This window comes from Pseudochaenichthys georgianus, chromosome 15, assembly GCF_902827115.2.
Source record: "Pseudochaenichthys georgianus chromosome 15, fPseGeo1.2, whole genome shotgun sequence".
In the NCBI taxonomy this organism is placed as follows: domain Eukaryota; kingdom Metazoa; phylum Chordata; class Actinopteri; order Perciformes; family Channichthyidae; genus Pseudochaenichthys; species Pseudochaenichthys georgianus.
The window spans coordinates 21923873-21949243 of NC_047517.1; the positions used below are offsets into that span (position 1 = coordinate 21923873).

The window sequence follows — 25371 nt, forward strand, 5'->3', positions numbered from 1 at the left end:
AGTTCCCTCTCAAGTCTCCTCTCCAGTTCCCTCTCAAGTCTCCTCTCGAGCTACTTCTCGAGTCTCCTCTCGAGCTACCTCTCAAGCCACCTCTCGAGTCACCTCTTAAGTCTCCTTACAATTCAACTCTCAAGTTCCTTCTCGAGTCATATCTCAAGTCTCCTCTCCAGTCTCCTCTCAAGTCTCCTCACGAGTCCCCTCTCGAGTCCACTTTCAAGACACTTCTCAAGTCCCCTCTCGAGTTCCCTCTTAAGTCTCCTCTCCAGTCCACTCTCAAGTCCCTTCTCGAGTCCCCTCTCAAGTCTCCTCTCGAGTCTCCGTTCAAGTTCCCTCTCGAGATCCCTCTCAAGTCACCTCTCAAGTCCCCTCTCGAGTCTCCTCTCAAGTCCCTACCCAATGTCCTGGTCCGTTGGAGGTTCCGCTGGGGGTCCTGCCAACCCTGTGTCCTGTGCCGTTGGAGGCCCCGCCGTCTACTCTTCTGCCGGGGGTCCTGCCAACCCTATGTCCTGTGCCGTTGGAGGTTCCGCTGGGGGTCCTGCCAACTCTATGTCCTGTCCCGTTGGGGGTCCTGCCGACTACTCTTCTGCCGGGGGTCCTGCCAACCCTATGTCCTGTGCCGTTGGAGGTTCCGCTGGGGGTCCTGCCAACTCTATGTCCTGTCCCATTGGGGGTCTCGCCGACTATTCTTCTGCCGGGGGTCCTGCCAATCCTATGTCCTGTGCCGTTGGAGGTCCCGCTAACTACACTCCTGCCGGGGGTCCTGCCAACCCTGTGTCCTGTCCCGTTGGGGGTACCGCCGACTACTCTTCTGCCGGGGGTCCTGCCAACCCTATGTCCTGTGCCGTTGGAGGTCCCGCCGACTACTCTCCTGCCGGGGGTCCTGCCAACCCTATGTCCTGTCCCGTTGGGGGTCCCGCCGACGACTCTTCTGCCGGGTGTCCTGCCAACCCTATGTCCTGTTCCGTTGGAGGACCCGCTGAGAGTCCTGCCAACCCTATGTCCTGTTCCGTTGGAGGACCCGCTGAGAGTCCTGCCAATCCCATGTCTTGTTCCGTTGGAGGTCCCGCCGTTACCTGTCTCGCCGGGGGTCCTGCCAACTACTGGTCCTCTTCCGTGGGGGATCCTACCGAAGCCTGTCCCACCGGCTCTGGTTCCTGTCCGGCCGACACCGGGTCCTGCCCGGCCTCCGGAGCTGTCCCGTCAGCGCCTTCCTGCCCGGCCTCCGGAGCTGTCCCGTCAGCGCCTTCCTGCCCGGCCTCCGGAGCTGTCCCGTCAGCGCCTTCCTGCCCGGCCTCCGGAGCTGTCTGGTCTTTGCCCTCGAGCCCGTCCCCCTGAGAGCCGTGGTCTTCGCCTTCGAGCCCGGCCCCCTGAGAGCCGCGGTCTTCGCCCTCGAGCCCGGCCCCCTGAGTGCCGTGGTCTTCGCCCTCGAGCCCGGCCCCCTGAGAGCCGCGGTCTTCGCCCTCGAGCCCGGCCCCCTGAGTGCCACGGTCTTCGCCCTCATGCTCGGCCCCCTGACTCTTCCTGCCGCTGCCTTCGCCCTCATGCTCGGCCCCCTGAGTTTGCCTGCTGTGGTCTTCGCCCCTCCATGGACTCTACCTTGCCCCCGGGCCATCCGCCCGAGACCCCCACCTTGGACTTTGCCTTGCCCCCGGGCCGTCCGCCCGAGATCCCTTCCGGGCCCTCCGCTGTGCTCCTGGGCTGTCAGAATTAGCTGAACCTTGGTCATTAAACATTTAAACACTGCAAAAAATATATATGATAATCATAATATAGTATATAATAATTATTAAGGTCATTTCGTATTATGAGTACATTTCATTAATTCATTTTTGTTGTTGCTTTTTTATACAAGCAATAACAGTTCTCATTCATAACACTCCGTTCGATGTCTCACTATGGGATGCGCCTCAACGCGTATGCAAACAGAAGCATCAATCTCATTACGCCAATCCTGATTGGCTGGTGATCTTGACGTCAACATCAGGGAATCCACCCACCCTTTAAGTAGCTTGCGCTACGACGCAGCATCATTCAATCACCTCTTCTCGATTCAGAGCACATCTCGATTTATCAGTAACCGCTCTAGCTTAACGGTCCACAGACTGAACCCAAAGCTAACATTCGGTCGACGGGTGCTTGCCGGTTACTTTTTTGCTTTGCAAGAAGACTGAGCAATATTAACACACCAGTTAATATTGTAATCTGCCTCGCCGTTTCTTTCTGTCGAAATAACGGTAAGGTTTGATTTTTTTCTTCAAGCTAGTAACGTACCTGTTACTAGCGTGTCCACTCCACGCCGACACCCCGGCGATCGAAGATGGACCCTTCTCTCCCTCACACCAGAGGAGTCAGGGACTCGGAGGCTCGGCTATGCGGCTGCGGGTTTAAGATTTCAGGCACAGACTCACACCAGGTCTGCTTGTCCTGCCTCGGGCTGGAACACGCCCAGGAGGCTATCGATAACCCCGGCTCGTGCGGGCATTGTACCCGCTTCACCATTAAGAGCCTCCACCGACGGTTAGCACGCCAAGCTAGCTTGTCGGGACAGGACCCCCTCATGTCCGCTGATTCGCCGGCCAGCAATCAAGACATGGTGGCGTCCGCCGCAGAGATTGAGCCCCGCGCTGTGTCAGACTGGGGCTCAACAACAGCGACAGCCGCTGAACCGGAGCCCCACGCCGTTTCAGGCTGGGACCCAGTGGCAGCAAGAGCCGCGAGAGCGGAGCCCCACGCTGTGTCAAGCTGGGGCTCCCAATTGGACCTCACCATGGTTCCACCCGCGGAGGATGTCCTGGAGTTGGACTACATGGAGGACGAAGAGGATACCTCTGAGTTCCTCCTGTCTGACTCGGATGAGGATGACATCTTTGTTTCATCGGCTCAGGCTGCAAAGCCGGGAGCGATGTCCGCTCCCCCGGGCGAGAGCACACCAGCTTCGCCCGTCCTAAGCATGGACTTGCAGGCCGTGTGTCAACGCGCTGCGTCCAGGCTGGACATCCCATGGCTTGAAGTGGCCAAGGAGACCTCCAGATCTCGCTACGAGGGGAAGAACTTGCCCCAAGCAGCGAGGAGGAAGAGGCAGCTCCTTCCAGTCTTTCCGGAGATGCTGGACGAGGTGTCCCTTTAAGTTCGCGCCATCAGGGAAATGGACTTAACATCAAAGACAGCAAGTTCCGCTGCCTGTTTAAGTCACACAAACACATGTCATCATTGTTGTTTCAAAATAAATCATTTTCCACTGTCGTTTCCAGGCTTGAAGCCAAGGGCGCAGTCAATAAAAATGAAAAGAAAAACAATAAAAACAATGAACAGTCTGTCGTCTGCCCCTCTTTTGAGAGCGGCAACGGCCTCTCTCAAAATGCGGACAATAGACGGGATTGTAAAGGCACCACCGTGTTCAGACACTAGAGGGCCCCATAACACAACAAATAGAGACACTGAGGGCAGACGACAGAGCTGTGACATCTCCGCTCGCTTTGAGAAGCGAAAAGTGGAGGATGCTCACAGATTCTGCTTGGGTTTTCAAGACAGTAACACGGGGCTACAGGCTCCAATTCGCTGTCACCCCCCTCACTTCTCGGGCATTCTGTATTAACAGGCCCGGGGAGAGTCGGCCCATATTCTAGAGCAAGAGATTTTCTCGCTACTAGAAAAGAAGGCTATATCGATAATACACGCCGAACAGAGTCAGAGCGGCTTTTATTCCAAGTATTTCCTCGTTCCCAAACGGGGAGTGAACGGAATTCGGCCTATACTAGATTTGAGAGCTCTGACCAAATATCTCAAAAGATACAAATTCAGAATGCTCACTCACACATCTCTGTTGCGTCTCGTGCGCCAAAACGACTGGTTCACATCAGTCGACCTGAAAGATGCGTATTTCCACATCCCAGTATATTACCCACACAGGAAATATCTGAGGTTCGCCTTTCAGGGTGTCTGTTACGAGTAGAGAGTACTTCCCTTCGGTCTGTCTCTCAGCCCGCGAGTGTTTGCACGGTGTACGGAAGCCGCGATAGCCCCGTTAAGACAACAGGGTATTCGTCTGGAAACTTATCTGGACGATTGGCTCCTTCTCGCACAGTCGGAGCAAGAGGCTATTACGCAGACGAATGTCCTCGTAAAACACCTGCTCAACCTGGGTTTCATAATAAACACAGAAAAGAGCATGTTGTCCCCAGCCCAGACTGTACTCTTCCTGGGCCTACGCCTGAATTCGGTGTCCTTTACAGCCCGCTTGTCAGCAGAGAGAGTGATAGCCTTCAGGGCTTGCCTCGTTCATTTTCAGCCACGCAAATATGTTCTCTTCAGGTCATGTCTGCGGTTGGTGGGGCTCATGGCGTCAGCCATTCTGGTGGTACGACTGGGACGCTTACACATGAGGTAGTTTCAGAGCTGGGTAGCTGCCCTCAGATTGGACCCCGCGCGTCATGGCGCGCGGAGAGTGATGGTCACTATGAAATGCGTAATGGCTCTGCGCCACTGGCTACACCCGACTTTTCTAGTACGGGGCGTGCCTATGGGTGCTGTCCTATCGCGGAAAGTGGTCACCACAGACGCATGTCTGACGGGCTGGGGGGGTATATACGAAGGTCGACCTGTGAGGGGTCTCTGGAGCAGAGACCTCCAGCGGTCACACATAAATTATCTGGAGCTTTTAGCGGTGTTCCTCACCCTGAAACGCTTTCTGCCTTTTCTCAGAGGACATCATGTCCTCGTGAGGACAGACAACACGACTACAATATCGTATATAAACCGCCAAGGGGGTTTGCATTCTCTCCAGTTACACATGCTGGCACGCAAACTGATCTTATGGAGCTGCGGACGTCTCCTCTCTCTGAGAGCGACGCACGTACCAGGAGTGATGAACCTCGGGGCTGATCTACTGTCCAGAGGTGCACCACTATATGCAGACTGGACTCTACATCCAAGGATTGTGAGTCAGCTGTGGGTGCGTTACGGCCGAGCCGCGGTAGATCTGTTCGCATCAAAAGAAAATGCTCAATGTCAGCTGTTCTTTTCAATGCACCATTTAAACGCACCGTTAGGCGTGGACGCGCTCACGCACGTTTGGCCTCCGGTCCTTCTGTGCACGTTCCCACCCCTGGCTCTGATATGGAGTCAGATTTGGGTCAATATTCTAGCACGTAAAACAAGCTACTCACGAGCGGAAAATGTGCTTTTACACGCGCATAAAATGACCCTCGCGCGCAGATTAAACCCTCGCGAGCGGCTCTGCGCCCGCGAGCGGCTCTGCGAGAGACAGGCTCCTTGCTCGCTCGCGGGAGTGTCAGCCTCGCGGAGTCTGTCTACGCGCGCGTGAAACATTTCTGGGATTTTGGAGCGGAGCCACTGGACTTTGATTGACAGCTGCAAGGAAACCCGGAGTTACCAGGTTTGATAAATGCCTGCACTACCAAGAGCCGAGGAGTGACGGCAGCAAAATCAGTTGGATGAGATTGAATGGTAAAATTGTACATAAAAAACTATAGGTTACTTACGTAACCCCAGTTTTCAGAGTAACATGAAGTGAGATGTCTCACTATGGGATGCGCCTCATCGCGGAGCAAACAGAAGCATCAATCTCATTACGCCAATCCTGATTGGCTGGTGATCTTGACGTCAACGTCAGGGGAAATCACCCCCTATAAGTAGCCTGCGCCACGACGCATGCGTCATTCAAAATAAGCACCTCTTCTCGCTTCACCATAGCAAGGAGGGCCGTCTGGTGAGACATCTCACTTCATGTTACTCTGAAGTATGGGGTTACGTAAGTAACCTATAGTTCTCATTCATAACACTCCGTTCGATGTCTCACTATGGGATATTGTAGCTCCCATATTGCCAGACGAGCTTATCTCGAAGATCACCGATCAACCAGAATTTAACAGGTGGAGTCCCGACTCAACAAGGTGCCCAGCACTGCTCGGGCCACGCTTGGAGCAGAGACGTCTAGCCTGTAAAAGTGGACAAAAGTGAGCGGCGAAGACCAGCTCGCCGCTGCACAGATGTCTTGGATGGAAACACCCTTGAACAAAGCCCAGGATGTAGCCAGGCCCCGAGTCGAGTGAGCCCGCAGACCCGAAGGTGCTTGCAGATTCTGACTCGTATAGGCCAAAGCAATCGCCTCCACGATCCAGTGGGATAGTCGTTGCTTAGTAACAGGCTTACCCTTGTGAGGTTTAGCCCAGGACACGAAGAGTTGGTCATTAAGACGAAGCTCTTTTGATTTGTCCATATATGTGTGTAAAGCCCGGACTGGACACAACAGATCCTGCTGCTGCTCCCCGGAGGAAACCAGCTGCGGAGGAAATGCCTCAATGTCAATTGGGGTACACGAAACCAACCACCTTTGGTGTAAAGGCAGGGTTGGGCTTCAACAACACTCTCGTTTGCCCTGGGGCGAACTGAGTGCATGAGGGATGTACAGACAGTGCATGGATATCGCTGACCCGCTTGGCGGATGCCAGGGCCAGTAACAGCACTGTCTTGAGTGACAGATGTTTCATGTCAGCTCCTTCCAGGGGTTCAAATGGGGTCATTCTGAGCCCATTTAAAACCACTGCCAGGTCCCATAAGGGCACCAGCGACCTGGAGACATGGAGGAGCCTGCGCGCTCCCTTCATAAAACAGCAAACCAAAGGATGTTGGCTAGCCGTCTTACCCTCAAAGCCCACATGGCATGCAGCAATAGCAGCCAGGTACACCTTGATCGTGGAGAAAGCTCTGTGTTTATCGATCAAGTCCTGTAGAAATGATAAAATCACCCCGACAGGACATTGAAAAGAGATGTGTCCTTCTTGAAGGCACCACTCCTCAAACACCCTCCACTTACAGTCGTAAAGAGACCTGGTGGAGGAAGCTCTCGCACTCTGAATAGTGTTTATCACCTTCTGAGGGAGTCCCACTGTATTCAGATTGTACCACTCACGGGTCAGGCCCATAGTGCCCTGCGCTCTGGGCGTGGGTAAAGGATCGCCCCCCCCGCCTGAGACAATCTGTCCCTGCGTGGTGGGGGCTGCCATGACTGCCCGCACAACAGCTGATATATCTCCGCCAGCCCGTACGTTGCGGGCTATGGTGGAAACATCAGAGTAAGTGTGTGGCGTTGCTCCTTCACTCTGGCCAGAGTTGGGGGTAACAGAGCCAGGGGTGGGAACGCGTACAGAGGACCCGGAGGTCAATCGTGTACGAGTGCGTCCCCGCCTAACAGTGCGTTTAAATCGTGCATTAAAGAGAACAGCTGTCATTGAGCATTTTCTCCTCTTGCGAACAGACTTAACGCGGCTCCGCCGTAACGCACCCACAGCGGACTCACGATCCTTGGATGAGGAGTCCAGTCTGCATAGAGTGGTGCACCTCTGGACAGTAATTCTGTCCCGAGGTGCATAACTCCCGGTACCTGTGTCGTTCTCAGAGAGAGGAGACGTCTGCCGCTCCAAGGGATCAGTTTGTGTGCCAGTGTGTGTGACTGGAGACAACGCAACCTCCCCTGGCGGTTCATACACGATATCGTGTTGTCTGTCCTCACGAGGACATGGTGTCCTCTGAGAGAAGGCAGGAAGCGTTTTTGGGTGGGGAACACCGCTAAAAGCTCCGGGTAGTTTACGTGTGCCGGCTGGAAGTCTCTGCTCTAGGGACCTCTCACCGGGCGACCTTCGTAAATCAGCCTGTCTGACCTGCGTCCGTGGTGACGACCTTCCGTGAAAGGACGGCACCCGTAGGTGCGTCCCGCACTAGAAAAGTCGGGTGTAGTGCCACTACGCATTACATAATAACCAAAACTCTCCGTACGCCGTGGCGTTCGGGGTTTAGTTTTATTATGAGGCCCATGTTGAGTGGGTGCTTTACGAGGAAATTTTCCTCCGTAATCTGACTCCGCTCGGTGGGCATTATAGATAAAACCCTTCTTTTCAATTCAAACCAATCAATGTTGTGTAATTAACAAGGACAATTTGGTGTTTTTTAGTCGATGAGTAGTGCAGATATCACTGTAAAATCAATCGACAGTAAGGAGAATACTTACTTCCGGGTGTAAAATTCTCCGTTATCCAATGGGAATGGACGCTCGTAATACAATACAGGGGACATGATCATTATCTTTTAAATAACGTTAACTAAAGGGAACAATCTATTTGACACAGCTGAAGCTCTGGCCTTCCTTAAAAACTAACTAATTTAATAAAAATCACAGTTGCATTACACACAATGCACTGTTTTTTGAGAACACAAATTCGTAACTAATGTAATTTTACATTCTGACGAAAAATTAAAATAATTATGAATACAAATAAAATAAAAGAAGCCTCCCGTGAGTTACTACAAGCTATAAAGTAGATTTAAAAAAACGTTTTATAGAATAAAAGCTCACTGCGGGACGTTGTAGAAATGCGTGTGTGCACCACGACAAAGGAGCCTCATTCACTTTACATTGGGGTTGTTTGCGTGGTGGCGACACGTAAATGTAACAAAGTTCGTGACTCCACGAGTGTTAAGGAGTCGTGGTGGAGTCACGCATTCTGGTGAGATCAGGTTGTTCTACAATGATGTGGAGGGAGAGTCCTCTCCAGTCAGACTGAGGCTGATAACTACAGCTCAGTGAGGTAAAGGATTCTGAGTGTTTAGATAGTTCACTTTAGTCTAAGTTATCTCAGTGGATCTCAAACGTTTTGATCACAATTTATGTAAACACATATTTCCAAGGCAATTATTGGGATAAAACAGGTTTGAAATCATTCCAATGTAAACTATAGGACAGTAAACCAGACATATCGTTTTAAACTGGAGAGATAAAAAAATATGCATAAATAAAATAGTAAAATAAGATATGAATGAACAACAAAAATAAAATACTTTACATGTATTTGTTATTGGCTATGGGTTATTGGTTATGCTCACATACTTATTTAATTATTCAAATGTAAACCGATCTTTTTCATATGGGTGTTTATGTACCCCCTAGATCTAGTCTCTAGTAATTCTGCTTAAAGTGCATGATCAGATTGAAGCATTTTGCTTTAAAATGTTCAAACATTTCTTCCCGGTATGCCTGAGAAGGCAGATATGCTTGTTTTTCTCAACAAGAACGTAATCATTTTTTTTACCCTGCCCCTCAAAGAATCGGAATTGAGAACCGTTAAGAACCGAAAAGTAGAATCGGAATCGGAATCAGAATCGTGGAAATTCAAACGATACCCAACCCTATACGTAAGTAACCTATAGTTTGTTGAGTAGCAACAAGCAAACACAATACCGACAAATCATACCCTTTAAATTGATATGGTGAACCTGTTAACAACATCTGCTTATTTACATTTCCAGCTGTTAAGAAGCAACATAAAGCATATGGTGAATATAAGTCCAGTGTTGACTCTGTCGGCTTTGTTGCTCTCTACAAATCGGTCTCTTTAACTGCTAAATGCTCCACTATGTTGACCAACTATAGTCTCTTTCTGTGTCTGCAGTTTGGTGCTGAGCAAGTAGTGTACTGTGGGTAATTATAGCTCATTAGAAAAAAATGCTATATGAAGATGAGATCCTGAAAGCTAAACAATGAGCTGAAACTCAAATAGATGATTCCCTGTAGGTTAATTACTCTTGGTAAACCCCCCACATTGTAACTAACATGCCATTTGATACATTGTAAAATACTGATTGTAGATGCTTCAAGTAAAATGCAGTATGCGGCACTATAACATTCTTTTACCTTTACCTAAAAATCTCAATACTCCCTCCTACACTTACTTACTGTTTATGTGACCAGTGAGCGAGCCGAGCCGTGCATCTTATATTTGCTTGTAAGTGCAGGATTAAGATTACAACAGGGAACGGTAATATATTAACATTTTCATACACAGCAAAGCTTTAAACTCCTCTCTAAAGCTATAATGTCAGGTGTTATGTCAAATGTATTACTCAGACAGTATTACACACAAAATGCCTGCACACATCTGCTATATCACCAAATCCACTAAATCTCAACAATGATATAGTTATTCAAATTGTTTTAGTTAAGTGTTAAACCAATGCAGCTTTCAGTCTTATTTCTGAGTCAGATTTAGTTGAAATGGTATGTTCGGCCTGAAAATAAGACATTTGAACCGTATTAGCTGTGAATCCTGCTCTCCTATGTTTGGACATCAGCTCTGCACCTCTAGTGGGACACACCGTAATGCAGGCCAGTGCCTGGTGGTTGAGTGAGTATTTGATATCAAGTAGCCAACCGTAAAACAGGTTTTGTCAAGATTAAGCCAGTTCATCTGAGCATGTCAGAGTTTTAAGCGATGATAAATTGTCCCTCCAAATAAGACACAGTGGGTCGTAGACCTTGCCAAAGACACTCTGTCAAGTAAGCATTCAATTGAAAGCTAAGTGATCAAAAAAATTAGTTACGAAGTAAATGGCTTCAAGGTATGGAAGTTGGCAAAAAAAGGAAACCAGTCAGGCAGGAAATTATTCAGACTTGGTCTGTATTGATCATGACCTCCTTTTACGGCTCATTACCTTATGTCCTGACTTCTCGTATATTTGAAGCTGTGATGTTTGCCAGAGGAATAATAAAATGAAAGTTCGTAGCACAGTTTTGTCCCAGTTTTGTGTTTTCGTCTGCTTTTACCTTACCACGACTGTGCATGTTTTTCTTTTTGGATTTGAACTTCCATTATATTATTTCTATGAACTATTTTAAAACCCAGCTTTGTCAAATAGGTTGCTTTTTTAATTTGCCCTTACCTTTTTAATGCAATCCAATCCCAATGACAACCCATTTTCCTTTAAACAACAACATACCATTGTTGTGTGCATGTTTAACAACATCCAACAGTAACATTACAACAGGAGGTACCTAATTGACTACAATTCACTTTGTTGTGCATCATTTTTATGAAAATGAAATATGAATTGGTCCTCAGTGTAATGTTTTTAGACATCAGTACCAGAGAGATTCCTGTAAATGTGGTGAAGATGATCAGGTTTTTTTTTTTTTTAAAGCAATCAGAAAACACTTTTAGGTGGTGAGCATTTTCTGTTTTTGTGTTTGACACTAATGGGACCTGATGAGTGGTTGTCGGCTTCCTGCTTTGCCAACACACTGCTTAGGTGCTGCCAATTTTTTTTTTTTTTGTCATCTAATGCGTGTTTTCTGTAATTGCTGGTGTCTTTAAAAAAGGAGCCAGCTCAATCTGCGTTACCCAGAAATTGCCAACAAACATTACAGGATTGATTCATTATTTTCAGCCAAGCTCTTTGTAATTTGAAGTATCGGCTTTCATGTTTGCTCCACTTAACTCTTTGTGCAACTCTGAAGTGTCATCCACTCCGATTGGCTGTGAAAAGAGCAAGTGTCGAAAAAGTGCCAGAGCACACAGGCGAAGATAACAGGATTATGACCGTTTGAGAAATGACTAAAAACTCTTCTCTGTTGGTCTGGTGACTGATCATTAAACTGGACCTAGTTTGCGTTTCTGTCCCCCAGGCCACTGAGATGTCCGATCTGTCAAACGTTGCTCGTATTTTCACATACTATTGACTTGGTTCCTTTTCGAGCCTATTAAAGCCATTTCAGGATAAGCTGTAGACATGAATGACTTATATCCTGGAATTGTGCTGTCCTTGTTGTCATAAATAAAATCATTCGAGCCCTTTCCACCAGTAGTATATGACTCACAGATTAAGCAGGCCAACAGAAAATTAAAACAAAAATACAGCAGCCACATAGTCCTCTTTTCTTTAACTAATAATAATAATAATAATAATTCCGTACATTTATTATAGCGCTTTTTCAATGACTCAAAGTGCTTAGACTAACTAACTATCATATTGTAGCTTATAATACATGCAATTGAAAAATTATCGCAACTTTATTTACTTAATTATTTTCGTGGCACAATAACATGGTGTACACATTTCAAAAAACACAAATCTCAATGCCTCAGAAGCACATTTCCTGTTTAACCTGATTTCACATTATCAGAGAAAATGTACTATATACTGAGTTGTGACAGTTATATCACTAAGAAACCCTGTTACTTACTTAAACTCTGACACTGATTTAACATCCATTTGCCTCCGCCATTGCCACTATCCTAGAAAATCCAAGACCACTGCTAACTGTATGTTACATCTTCATCAAATGCCTCTTTTTTATATTTCTTGTCTTTGATTTTTCTGCTCTTAATGCTGTCAGTCAGTCATGTCTGCTTTTAAAATCCATTTCATCCAACATCAAAGCACTAAAAAAAAGTGAACATGAGTCATGAGAGGATATTCATGTATCTCTGACAATAAAAGAGTAGTTTCTTGAACCCACCAGATCCTGTACATTAAGAGCTCCTCTGCTGAGGATAAACTGCGTTTTTCCTTCAGAGCTGGACTCTGAAGGTAGAATCCCCTGAGCTTCGGTCTGGGTGGCCTATTTTAAATGGACAGTCATGTACCTGAACAGCAAGCCATTCAACAGGTGTACAATGTCCTCGGTGTAAAAGCCAGCAGATCATCACTGGCTTGTGGAGTTGATGACCTGAGCCGGTACCTCCTCCGCCTCTGCTTAAAGTCATTTCACTTTTTCATCCATTGGGAAATAACTGACAGGCCATGCAGACTCTGCTCGCAGACAAGCTTCAGTGCTGCCAAGCCACACAGCAGCCAACTATTTATGTTCTGTTGACGAACAAATAGCACTGTAGGGCTTTGTTTTCACACAAGTCTGGTTGTGTAATGTTTTGGAGTACACATTTATTTTCTAAGGAATTGTAGGATTCTACTCGCTTTTCTCTTTTGATCTAAATGAATTTCATCTATTTCTATTTTTTTCTTTCTAGGTACCACAGTATACATCCCCTCATTTGATGGCACATCTTATTTGGAGCTGCAGCCCCTTTCATCCCATCTCCAGCCTTCTGGTGCCACTAATAATCTCCCTGCTACGCTCAAGGACACCACTGTTATTCTTAGTTTGACAGTGAAAACCAGATCTGCTCAAGGCACAATCCTCTACAGTGAGTACAGTCCCATTTTCTTTCAAACATTGAAAAGCACTGCAACGCTGATAGCAAGTAGATCACATTTAGGAAAAAAACATGCATCTGTGTTAATATGTCCATTTTGTTGAATACATTTATTAAAAAGTATAACTTGTGTCATGTGAGTGAAATAATTATGTTTATACCCTCCAATTAAAAATATCAATTAATAGTACTATCCATTAGAATGTCACCCTCCGGTATCACTGTGGACGTTTTTGTCCATATGGGTCATTTTTCACTTTTCATTTTGCAATAACTTTGGTTGTGTTGGTGCTAGGGCTGTCAGTCGATTAAAATATTTAATCGCGATTAATCGCATGATTGTCCATAGTTAATCGTGATCAATCGCAAATTAATCGCACATATTTTATCTGTTCTAAATGTACCTTAGAGGGGGGTTGGGGGGGGGCGCCAAAGATCGCAGGGGGGACGCCAGGCCTCAGATGATTTGAGGCCAAATATTATATTTATTTATTTTTTTATTTATTTTTTAAACGCAATACATGATTGTCACTAAAAGCCTTGTCTCTACATTACAATAAAATATAAAAAATAATTGATTAATTAATTTGAATACAAATTCAAGTTAGTAGCTATTATAGGCATAAAAAGAGAGAAATGTATAATTTTTTCTTTAATATAAATGTTTCTTCTGCGCGTTAAGTGTCCAAACTGGGCTTTTCTGGATAAGCGCATTTTTAAAACATAGTCATTGTCCATGCCGGTTTCAGTTGGATTATTTGTCACAGTTGCTCCGATCAGATTGGTCTCCTCCATTTTGTAGATTATTTACGACTTTTGAATCCACACAAACACATTGGCAAAATCCGGCTTACTTTGAGCATGTGTTTTAAACAGTTTAATCCCTTTGTGAATTGTTTCCACTTGCGCCGTCCTTTAATTTCTTCATACAGCGGGAATCCAAAATGAATGAATCCTGAGTCCAATAACCATCAAAGTCACTCCAATAGTGCTCCTTAATTACGCTTTCTTCCTCCTTTAACAAAATACATCACATTCATCCAGTTTGTGACAGTAGTTGTAGCATTTTTGAGACTTTTAAACTTGAATTACCGCTGTTGCGCCCCCCCCCCCCCCCCCCCCTTGGGAAAAAAGGTTGGGAACCACTGCCTTAGAGGAATATTTTTTTAATATAAAGTTTGTAATACTCTTATCAACATGAGTGAACAAATATGCTTTATGCAAATGTTATTATCATTTGAACAATGATAAATATTCTCTTGAATATTAAACACAACAACCTCTGAACATTACAAATATTCGCCTCAATTCAACCTGGAACCTCTCATACAATAATACAATACAAAGTGTGTGTGTGTGTGTGTGTGTGTGTGTGTGTGTGTGTGTGTGTGTGTGTGTGTGTGTGTGTGTGTGTGTGTGTGTGTGTGTGTGTGTGTGTGTGTGTGTGTGTGTGTGTGTGTGTGTGTGTGTGTGTGTGTGTGTGTGTGTGTGTGTGTGTGTGTGTGTGTGTGTGTGTGTGTGTGTTTTCATTTAAACAGCTCCTTATATCCGTTAGCGCTGCTAGCTAGCACCAGATGCTAACAACAACAATACACGTAAGGTCTCTCTCTCGCTCGCTCGCGCCACACATACACACACCCTCCCGGTCCAAGGGAGAATGAGAAGGAGAATCTGATGTGGAGTTTGTAGTGGAGTCTGATCCTTCTTCGTCTGACCCTTCCCCTGAAAGTGGAGAGGACACAGAGGATCCCATCCCGAAGCTGCGCTACATTGCTCTGCACTATCCTATCCGGAGGATCGTGTCGATCGTGGCAGTGGGTGGGCATCAAAACATTTTCAAATCTGGTTTCCCTCTCACGAGGAAACGCCACGCTACATTCCTGCTGCCAGAGGTTTGGTTTCAGGGCCCACGCGTTATGCCATTACGAGTGGCATAAATAAGAATTCATGACGTGGAATCCTTCTTTGATTTATTCTTTACCCCTGAGATCATCAGCAGTATTGTCGACATGACACACCTGCATGGGGACGTTCGGTGGCAAACTGGAGGGATGTTGATGCCACAGATGTTTGAGCAAACATTGGATAGGATAGTGCAGAGGAATGTAGCACAGCTACGGGATGGGATCCTCTGTGTCCTCTCCACTTTCAGGGGAAGGGTCGGACGAAGAACGATCAGACTCCACCGTAAACATCTGATTATTTCTCTAAGCATGGCTTCACGTGGCGGCGCAATGAATATTCTTGTTACTCCTGTGGCAATCTCTGGTGCTATCATCCCCTTTGTGGTGTGATTGAGGAGGAGATCACTAAGCACTTTTGGGAACATCAGGCTTTTTCCATCTAAATGGTTTTGTATTCCTTCATACATCTCATCACCATCGTGTTGTTCCTCAGCAGTTCCTCTGCAGCTCCTCAACCTCCTCAGCAAAGGACCTCATCGATTCCTCTGTATCAACGTTGGATTCGGGGCAGAATTGTTCCTTCTTCTCTGCCCCCATCTGATAAATGAACTGTTTGGCAAAAAAGTGTTTTATCCTTGTGCTGACTCCTTTCAAGCACAGTTCAGGCAGATCCACACCAGATTCTCCTTCTCAGGGTGTTTCTGTTTCAGAGGATGAGTCCTGCAGCTGAAGTTACGGGCTGCATGAGACCTCTTGTCCCACAGAGAAGCTCCTCTTCATCTTACTGCTTGTTGCGTATCACAGGAATGAAATGACCATCCAGCCAAACTACACATATTTGAAGCTTTGGCTTTGCAGCCAGGTGTTTTTATTTACTTCAAGGAGTATATGTTTGGCTGTGTATGTCTGTTTGCTAAAGAGACATTATCAAAGGACTTAGAAGTTTCAAACAATTCAAAACATCGAGGTCAAGCTGGGTCAAGATTACACATGTTAGGAACCTTACAGACACTTGGACTCAAACGCACGACTCAAAAGAAAGTTTGTTCAAAATAGTCTTTGCTTTGGAAAAGTATAAAGTTCAAACAAAAAATCACTCCTAAGAGGCAAAACGTAGCAAAGCAAATTACAAACTAAATAAACTTGACTATGGTCACAAAATACAATAATCTCTTGGCGAGACAAACTGGCTCTCTAAATGGCACAAGGCACAAGACGAACTGGCACAGGAGAAAGGGAGACAGGACTATTTATACATGATGTAAGGGGGAACAGGTGGAAACAATCAGGGGTGGGGCAGACACTGACGATGGCGGGAAAACACACAAAGGGAGGAAGTAAGGGGACCTGAAATGAGACCAGAGGTAAGTACAAAATAAAACAGGAAGTGCAATGACAGGACTAGACAGGTGAACAAAAAGACTTGACTAAACATAAATCGAACTTGGGCTATGAACTAAACGTGAAACAATAACATGAACCTGATTAACATGACATGAACAATTTAGCAGACATGATGGGATGTTACAATACATCCGTTTACCTCAAAGACACATGAAACAGCACAAATGAAAAACAAAACTTCATGAGAGCACACTTACTCCTGTCTCATTCTCACACACAATCACTCACACACATAAGGTATAAGGAGGTTTAATATGTAAGAGTGTGTATGAGTTTGGGAATGAGGGAGTGAAAGAAAGAGAGAGAGAGAGAGAGAGAAAGAAAGAAAGATATGAGGCGAAAACTGCGACTTGCTGTAAACCAAATCTACTGTATATTGTTGTCTCTGTGCACACACACTGTACATCCAGACACACAAACACATACACACACACACATTTCTCAGCTGATACCACTATTCCACATCCATACCAACACACCTACATCATATTAGTTGCATACATGTATTCCAATGGCTGGCAGGGCCCCATTATACAACAGGCAAAGAAACCAAGAAATGACAAGCATGTAATTCAATGGTAAAATGTCACATCTGGTGATATAGAGTAAAAAGGACACATTGAACTATTTTCCTCCAATATAAAACCCTGACATTACAAAATGCATGATGTTATACCGGTATGGTGGAGAGATCAAAATATGTGGTTATAATGGGAGTGGATGGGACATTTTTGTCCGCGAGTGGCTAATGTGACTTTTTTGTTTAATCTGATTCTGTGAAAAAACTAATTATCCACCAAAATCAATGTTGTTGCTAATCTTTGACATATCCAAGACTGTTATAAAAAAAAAGAGCCAGTCTCCAGATATGTATTTTTGGAAAATAACTCATTTCCTCTGTTTTCATCATGAAAAAAAACAGCGGTTTCATGTATTCAAAATAGCATTTAAAGGGTTAAAATCCTGAAAATGATTACATTTTTGATATTTTCTATTAGGGTAGAAGTTGCTTTAAAGATTGAACCCAAAAAAGTTGTGAAAAAAAACCTTTTAATATAATGTTTTTATCAAAGTCTTTTGCAGTGGACATTTTTGTCTCGAATGACTAATTTGCGTAGTCCAATCGAATGATACCGGAGGGTTAAGTGGCTAATATCTTTGCTGCTGTGCCTTGTATGTGGGTTAAAGGTCCATTTTGATCGGTGTCTGCCATACAGATGAAATGAACTGCTTAGAGTTTCCTCTAATAAGGCTACTGTATGTAATAGTGTAAATATTGACTTCATAATTAATTAACGGGACACTGGTATGTTTAGAGTGTCAGGATGCATAACTTTTTGTTTTATTAAATACTCTTTAGTTTAAGAAATTGTGCAACATTTTTGAGAATACATAAGCTGCACTATGCAATTACAGGCAGGAGAGAGTTAGCTTACCATAATCACTGGATATCTTGGTTGACAGCGATGTAATTTCTGCAATTCTGCAAAACAAAGTATGAAGGCAACCCATTTATGTGGGTTATGTGCCAGAGTATCTACTAGCCGGGCCCACTGTAGGTTCCTGACAAGCAAACCGGCAGCTGGCTTCATATTTGCTATGCAGACACAAAACGTACGCCTGGCAAAGAATAAATAAGCACATAAAACCTAAAACTGATGTATATAATATTTGATATTATCAGAAGTAAATTGTCTTCCAAATGTCCCCAAGATCCTCTGAAGAGAGGGGTAAGTCTACACTGCATAATGTTTTCCTAATAAGTTATAACTTAAGGAGATGTTCTTATCTCCCCTTTTGTTACTGTCACGCTTGTTATCACTGTTATTAATGTGCACAATCTTTTATTATTATTAATAATAATAATAATAAATAATTTATTTATTATTACATCTTTTATTTTTGTATCAATAATAATGCAGAAATTACAGCCTGTGCTTTGTTAATTTACCACTGGTTACATTAAACATTATCCTGTTTCTGAGTTTTAGCAAGCTGGATGCCTGGCAACGGTTATGGCGCTATAGAAAAAACAAAACACTTCACGTAATTTGAATTGATTCTACTTTAATAACAACATTTGTTCATACACAAAGGATGAGTAATAACTACCTGTGGTGTTTCTTTATAATCTTTGTTAAACATATTTATTTCTAAATATTTGTTTTAAAATCACTGGACGGATAAAAAGATCAGCACTATGACTCATCTTTTTGCTGTTTCAGTGACCTGTTGGACACAAAGATGATTACTGTGTTTCCAAGGCTACAGGAGAAAGGCATGGAAGCACTGAGACACATTTAAGAAGAAAAGTATTATAATTGAACCAGCTTTTCTGTTCTGTTGAGTTAAGGTCATTTGCAACATGTATTTCCCAAAATATTTTTTTTACCACAAGCTAATGTTATGTGATACAATTGTGGAATACAATGCTTTGGGGAAGGACGAAAGATAGCCTTGCATTTGTAGACATCTGTGAGTATTGTCTACAACCATGAGCTCCACATTACACCCAGATCCTATCAGCTCTTTTGTTCCCACACCTGCACACACACACACACACACACACACACACACACACACACACACACACACACACACACACACACACACACACACACACACACACACACACACACACACACACACACACACACACACACACACACACACACACACACACACACACACACACACACACAGATTATCTTTTGTTACTGGAGGAGATTTGGATAGGTAGACCTGACAACCACTGAGTAGACCCTTTTAACAATAGAGCATTGTTTTTGGAAGAATGGGAGTGAGCAGGTTCTTTTTTTGAGAAAGCTGAGCCATGAGAACTTTGTTCCATTTATCCGGCTTTATGTGTATTATACATCTGTTCCTTCAATGTGTTAGGTACCAGCCAGCCTAGGGGTAATGCCACTACATGAATGCCTTGAGCTGCGGGTCCTCTAATGACTCCAGAAACATCCAAATGTGTGTCTCCGTGGATCGCAGCTCTTCGTTTTAAAAACTGCAACCACCTTGATCTTGTGAGGCTACGGTTGTCCCCGTATGACACCCCAGCAATTCAGGTGCAAATCTGACAGAACTGTAACCACCACAGGTGATTAAATCCCACAAAAATGGTACAGACATCTCAAAATTGATCTTGCCAATATAAGTCTGTGACGTTGTCTAAGGTCTTTCACCTCTAATTAAAACATCTGCATATATATTAAGCATTACAATATAACACAGGGTCCATGTACCTTCTTTCCTTAGATCAAAATGTATATTGTCTGCCTCCGATATATATATATATATTAGTGCTGTCAAAATTATCGCGTTAACGGCAGTAATTCATTTTTTGAATTAATTGCGTTAAAATATTTAACGCATTTAACGCATGTGCAGAATGGCCCGCCCCATACATGCCACCAGTGGCGGCGCCAGGGTATGGCTGGGGTAGGCTACACCCATACCAAGAAATGGCTTAGCCCCACCATGAAAAATGATGTTAAAGTAAGCAAAATAAAGTCTGCCAACTCGCAAATTGCACAGACAGCAGTTAGTAAGATTGATTTCAGTAGCCACGGTTTTGAAAACTTTTGTCACGTAGTGATCGTCTTCTCAATAGAACATCTTTGATAACGGCGTGGTGTTGTTGCAGGAAGTCCCGACGGAGAATACTTTTGCTGTAGTACAGGGCAGAGCCATATAATAGTAATAATATGGCTCTGGTACAGGGGTGCACATAACTGGTACGAAGGTTATGTGCGTAATCTGAAATGCGTACCGTCACTTGTGTCACAAATCGCATTTGCGTACCGACGTACTTGTGAAGCTTTTCCAGAAGGCGGTTAGATCACCGGACGACAGAGTCGGTCTCCGTGTGCACAGACAGGGCTGCTGTTAACGTCGGTCTGTACAACGGAACTGTGCCAAAACTACGCCAACCGGCTGCGGAGGGAGACTCCCCCCTTCACTGGAGAACTGCGCTAAAACAGCTGATCACAACGTTCACACTCTGTGGTCACGAAGTACTCCACTAGCAGCCCCCCCCCCCCCTCTGTCGACTTTCCTGAAGTACTCCCCGTTGATAGAAATCAACACGTAATGAATTAAGACCCCACGGTTTGATGATTGATAGGTGTGTGGGTTGTCTTTCATTTTGACATGCAGAAAAATGTTATAATAAACATAGATACTGTATGTTAAATGGATATATCCGCCTTCTTTCATTTATCTTTCCATTCCCACAACAATATACATAAAGAAATGGCATATTTTGGACATAGTTCGAATGGTGATTAATCATGATTAATTAATATTTAAGCTGTGATTAATCTGATTAAAAATGTTAATCGTTTGACAGCCCTAATATATATGTAAGCTCTATTCAGGCCCGGTTCTACGGGGGTGCATTGCACCCTCAGTTGAGTCGTTATGCACCCTCATTTGAAAAATTAAAAGTAAAAAAAAAAAATATTAAAAGTGAAAAATATTACATTTTGCCGACTATTACTAACAATAGTAGTAATAATAATAATAATAATAATAAGAAGAAGAAGAAGAAGAAGAAGAATATAGTTGAAATAAAATAAATTGTAATTGTGGTTGAATAGCATTGTCTGCTGCATTTATTTGATCAATTTAAACGGTAAGTAACGTTATTATGTCAGGTGCGCGTGACCTGTGCCGCTGCACATTCATCATCTGCAAGGTGCTTACACAGCAGTCAGTGATGGATCAGAAAATGGTTAAAACAACCAGCCCTTATCGCCAGCATACACTGCATCTACTGCAGGTAACAATTCAGATCATGGGGACATTACGTTACTGTCGTGGACACTAACGTCCTCCTGCCCGACTCGCTGGCTTTACCCGCCTCGCCCACAGAGGCGGAGCAGCCACAGCCGTCTTCGTTGCCCCAAACACCACCATCCCTCGGCAGCCCGCAAGTGCCAGAGGACCTCTGCAAAACAGAGCCTGCCCAGGTATATTTAAAAAAGTACCCAACTCGCCTGTACAGTGGGGTAAGGCGCTCATTTTGCAGCTCATGGTTTCAAAACAGAGATTGGCTGGAATATTCATGTAAAAAAGATGCCATCTTCTGCTATGCATGCAGACATTTCGGTTCAAGTAAGTCAGATGCCTTCACCACAACTGGCTGCAACAACTGGCGCCATGCTGTTATAGGCTACGTGATAAGGGACTGGGAAGGCATAATCAAGCAAAGAGCACATAGATCCATATATCTCTTAATGTTGCTCTCAAAGTGCACCAGATTGATGGTTTTAACTTCAATATTTAAAAAAAAATCTTCCCGGGAGAGCATGCCCCCGGACCCCCCCCAGAGGAGGTGAGGACCCCCATAGAGGGTGTTAGGTACACTCCCCACTTATAAAAATAGCACTTTACCACTGCACCCTCTCTAATCTCAGATGCACCCTTAGTCATTTTGTTCTGGAACCGGGCCTGGCTCTATTGTTCAAATGTTTAATTTTTTTTTACCTATGCCATAAAACCATTGCATTCCTTGGAGTTATAATAGCTTCTCTCCGAGCTGATATTGGCCTCTCATGAATGCGTAAGTGTTCCACCAAAGACTTAAATCTTTGTATTTAAGGAGCTATTAATTAGCCAGATCTCAATACCTAAGAGGGCTCTAAATTAGTGCTTTATACAAGATTGGTGCACTTGAAAGGTCAGTCAGCTAAGCCTTAAACACACATAGGCCATGGAGCTATCCAATTTAAGACAAAGATACAGTATCCTGTCTGACACCAATTAAAGTGATGTGACGTTTTTCAATATAAATTATTACAAGCCTTCCCTATTTAACTAGAATCCATAAAGCATATCTGTCTGTGATGATCAAGAGCACCCTAACCAAGTTAAGAAAAAATCATCTTGTTTGCACAGTCAACACAGTGTTAATGCAGCATTAGGAAGCAAACATTTGGGTGACAACAAAAGTTTGGGGCATCTGAAATGGACTTTTTCATATTTTTCTCATAACAAAAAATTAAGAGAAATATCAGCGAAATGTGTGTTGCTCATGTTAAGAAAATACGGTAACACTTTGGTACACAAATTAACCATCAATAGTTGTTAATTAACATGCATATTAGCAGTCATTATAAAACATTTATTAATGCCTTATTCTGCATGACCATATTCTACAAGTAATAAGCCATTAGTTGAGAGTTTTTCCTCATTAACCCTCTAATTAGTGCTTATTTATTGCAAGTAAGGAAGTTGTTGTACATGAGTTTTGGTCTTAATATGCTCTGCTCAATATGGGCCTAATAAGGCAGTAGTACCACAAGAATAGTAATTCTACCACAATAACACTTATTAACAAGACATGAAACTATAGGTTACTTACGTAACCCCAGTCTCAGAGTAACATGAAGTGAGATGTCTCACTATGGGATGCGCCTCATCGCGGAGCAAACAGAAGCATCAATCTCATTACACCAATCCTGATTGGCTGGTGATCTTGACGTCAGCGTCAGGGGAAATCACCCCCTATAAGTAGCTTGCGCCACAACGCATGCGTCATTCAAAATAAGCACCTCTTCTCGCTTCACCATAGCAAGGAGGGCCGTCTGGTGAGACATCTCACTTCATGTTACTCTGAGCCTGGGGTTACGTAAGTAACCTATAGTTCTCATTCATAACACTCCGTTCGATGTCTCACTATGGGATATTGTAGCTCCCGTATTGCCAGACGAGCTTATCTCGAAAATCACAGATCAACCAGAATTTAACAGGTAGAGTCCTGACTCAACAAGGTGCCCAGCACTGCTCGGGCCACGCTTGGAGCGGAGACGTCTAGCCTGTAAAAGCGGACAAAGGTGAGCGGCGAGGACCAGCTCGCCGCTGCACAGATGTATTGGATGGAAACCCTTGAACAAAGCCCAGGATGTAGCCAGGCCCCGAGTCGAGTGAGCCCGCAGACCCGAAGGTGCTTGCAGATTCTGACTCGTACATACGGTGGCCCTGAAGTGCATTTCAGAAAACACCACAGCATTTCACAAAACACTACAGCATTTCACAAAACACTACAGCATTTCAGAAAACACCACAGCATTTCACAAAACACCGCAGCATTTCAGAAAACACCACAGCATTTCACAAAACACTACAGCATTTCAGAAAACACCACAGCATTTCACATTGGACGGAATGGGTATTCCTTCAGGGAGAACACTTCTTGTTTGTGATTGGACAGAGCCAGCCAGAGAAGCACTGCTGTGATTGGTTGTTTTTGCTGCCAGTCAAGAAATGATGCTTCGTGATTGGTCAACACCCGACAGCGAAATATGTCCCAACCATGGTCCCACAACGTATGGTCCCAACACATCAGCCGTTAGCACACACTCAGATCTCACAGCTCCTCATATCTGTTCAGAAACTGGACAAAAGTTAAACATGTACAAACCACAGACTGTCTATGTCATGGCGAATACAGTCGCTGCTTTATTTATGTCTGTATGATGTTGTTGTGTGGACGGAGCAGCTACAGGTTAGTTTAGCCTGATGAATCCGATTCAGAAAACACGCATTTTAAAAGCTTTTCGCCTGCCGTCTTGTCTGCAGACTTGTCAAAGCGTTAATTCATGGTTTTTACTAACTGCTATCAGTATGTTGTTACTTCTGCATCACTTTGAAACGTGTATCACAATTAAATCACGGTCAAATATGTTCATTTTGTTGTAGGATTTACATGGAGATACGCCCCGTCCCCTCTCCAGCGCCTCTTGTTTGAATGACAGCATTGACAGGAGCAAACACAGCTGACAGCCGCGGTGAAACTCGAGCGATTAGAGCGATGCGAATATTGGGTGGTCTACCATAGTATTTACATGGAGATAAGCCCCTTAAAAACCATGAGTTAATAAAGCATTAATTCTGTATTTACTCCTGTCATTCAAACAAGACGCTGGAGAGGGGGCGGGCCGTATCTCCATGTAAATCCTATCGGAATCGGATCCATCAGGCTAAACTAACCTGTAGCTGCTCCGTCCACACTCACAACAACGTCATACAGACATAAATAAAGCAGCGACTGTATTCGCCATGACATAGACAGTCTGTGGTTTGTACATGTTTAACTTTTGTCCAGTTTCTGAACAGATATGAGGAGCTGTGAGCTCTGAGTGTGTGCTAACAGCTAACGGCTGATGTGTTGGGCTAATCACGAAGCGTCATTTCTTGACTGGCAGAAAAAACAACCAATCACAGCAGTGCTTCTCTGGCTGGCTCTGTCCAATCACAAACAAGAAGTGTTCTCCCTAAAGGAATACCCTTTCCGTCCAATGTGAAATGCTGTGGTGTTTTCTGAAATGCTGTGGTGATTTCTGAAATGCTGCGGGGTTTTCTGAAATGCTGTAGTGTTTTGTGAAATGCTGTAGTGTTTTGTGAAATGCTGTGGTGTCTTGCACTTCAGGGCCACCGTACATATAGGCCAAAGCAATTGCCTCCACAATCCAGTGTGAGAGCCGTTGCTTAGTAACAGGCTTGCCCTTGTGAGGGTTAGCCCAGGACACGAAGAGTTGGTCATTAAGACGAAGCTCCTTTGATCTGTCCATATATGTGTGTAAAGCCCGGACTGGACACAACAGATCCTGCTGCTGCTCCCCGGAGGAAACCAGCTGCGGAGGAAATGCCTCAATGTCAATTCGGGTACACGAACCAACCACCTTTGGTGTAAATGCAGGGTTGGGCTTCAACAACACTCTCGTTTGCCCTGGGGCAAACTGAGTGCATGAGGGATGTACAGACAGTGCATGGATATCACTGACCCGTTTAGCGGATGCCAGGGCCAGTAACAGCACTGTCTTGAGTGACAGATGTTTCATGTCAGCTCCTTCCAGGGGTTCAAATGGGGTCATTCTGAGCCCATTCAAAACCACTGCCAGGTCCCATAAGGGCACCAGCGACCTGGAGACAGGGAGGAGCCTGCGAGCTCCCTTCATAAAACGGCAAACCAAAGGATGTTGGCTAGCCGTCTTGCCCTCAAAGCCCACATGGCATGCAGCAATAGCAGCCAGGTACACCTTGAT

General features: G+C 44.6%; 1 protein-coding gene across 1 annotated transcript in view; it reads left to right on the top strand.

Moving 5' to 3' along the window:
• The window catches only part of eys (eyes shut homolog), a 275597-nt gene that overhangs the window by 194867 nt on the left and 55359 nt on the right, over positions 1 to 25371 (top strand). The window contains 1 exon segment of the mRNA XM_034100069.1: positions 12819 to 13004. Within this exon segment, the coding sequence (XP_033955960.1) occupies positions 12819 to 13004 (186 nt within the window).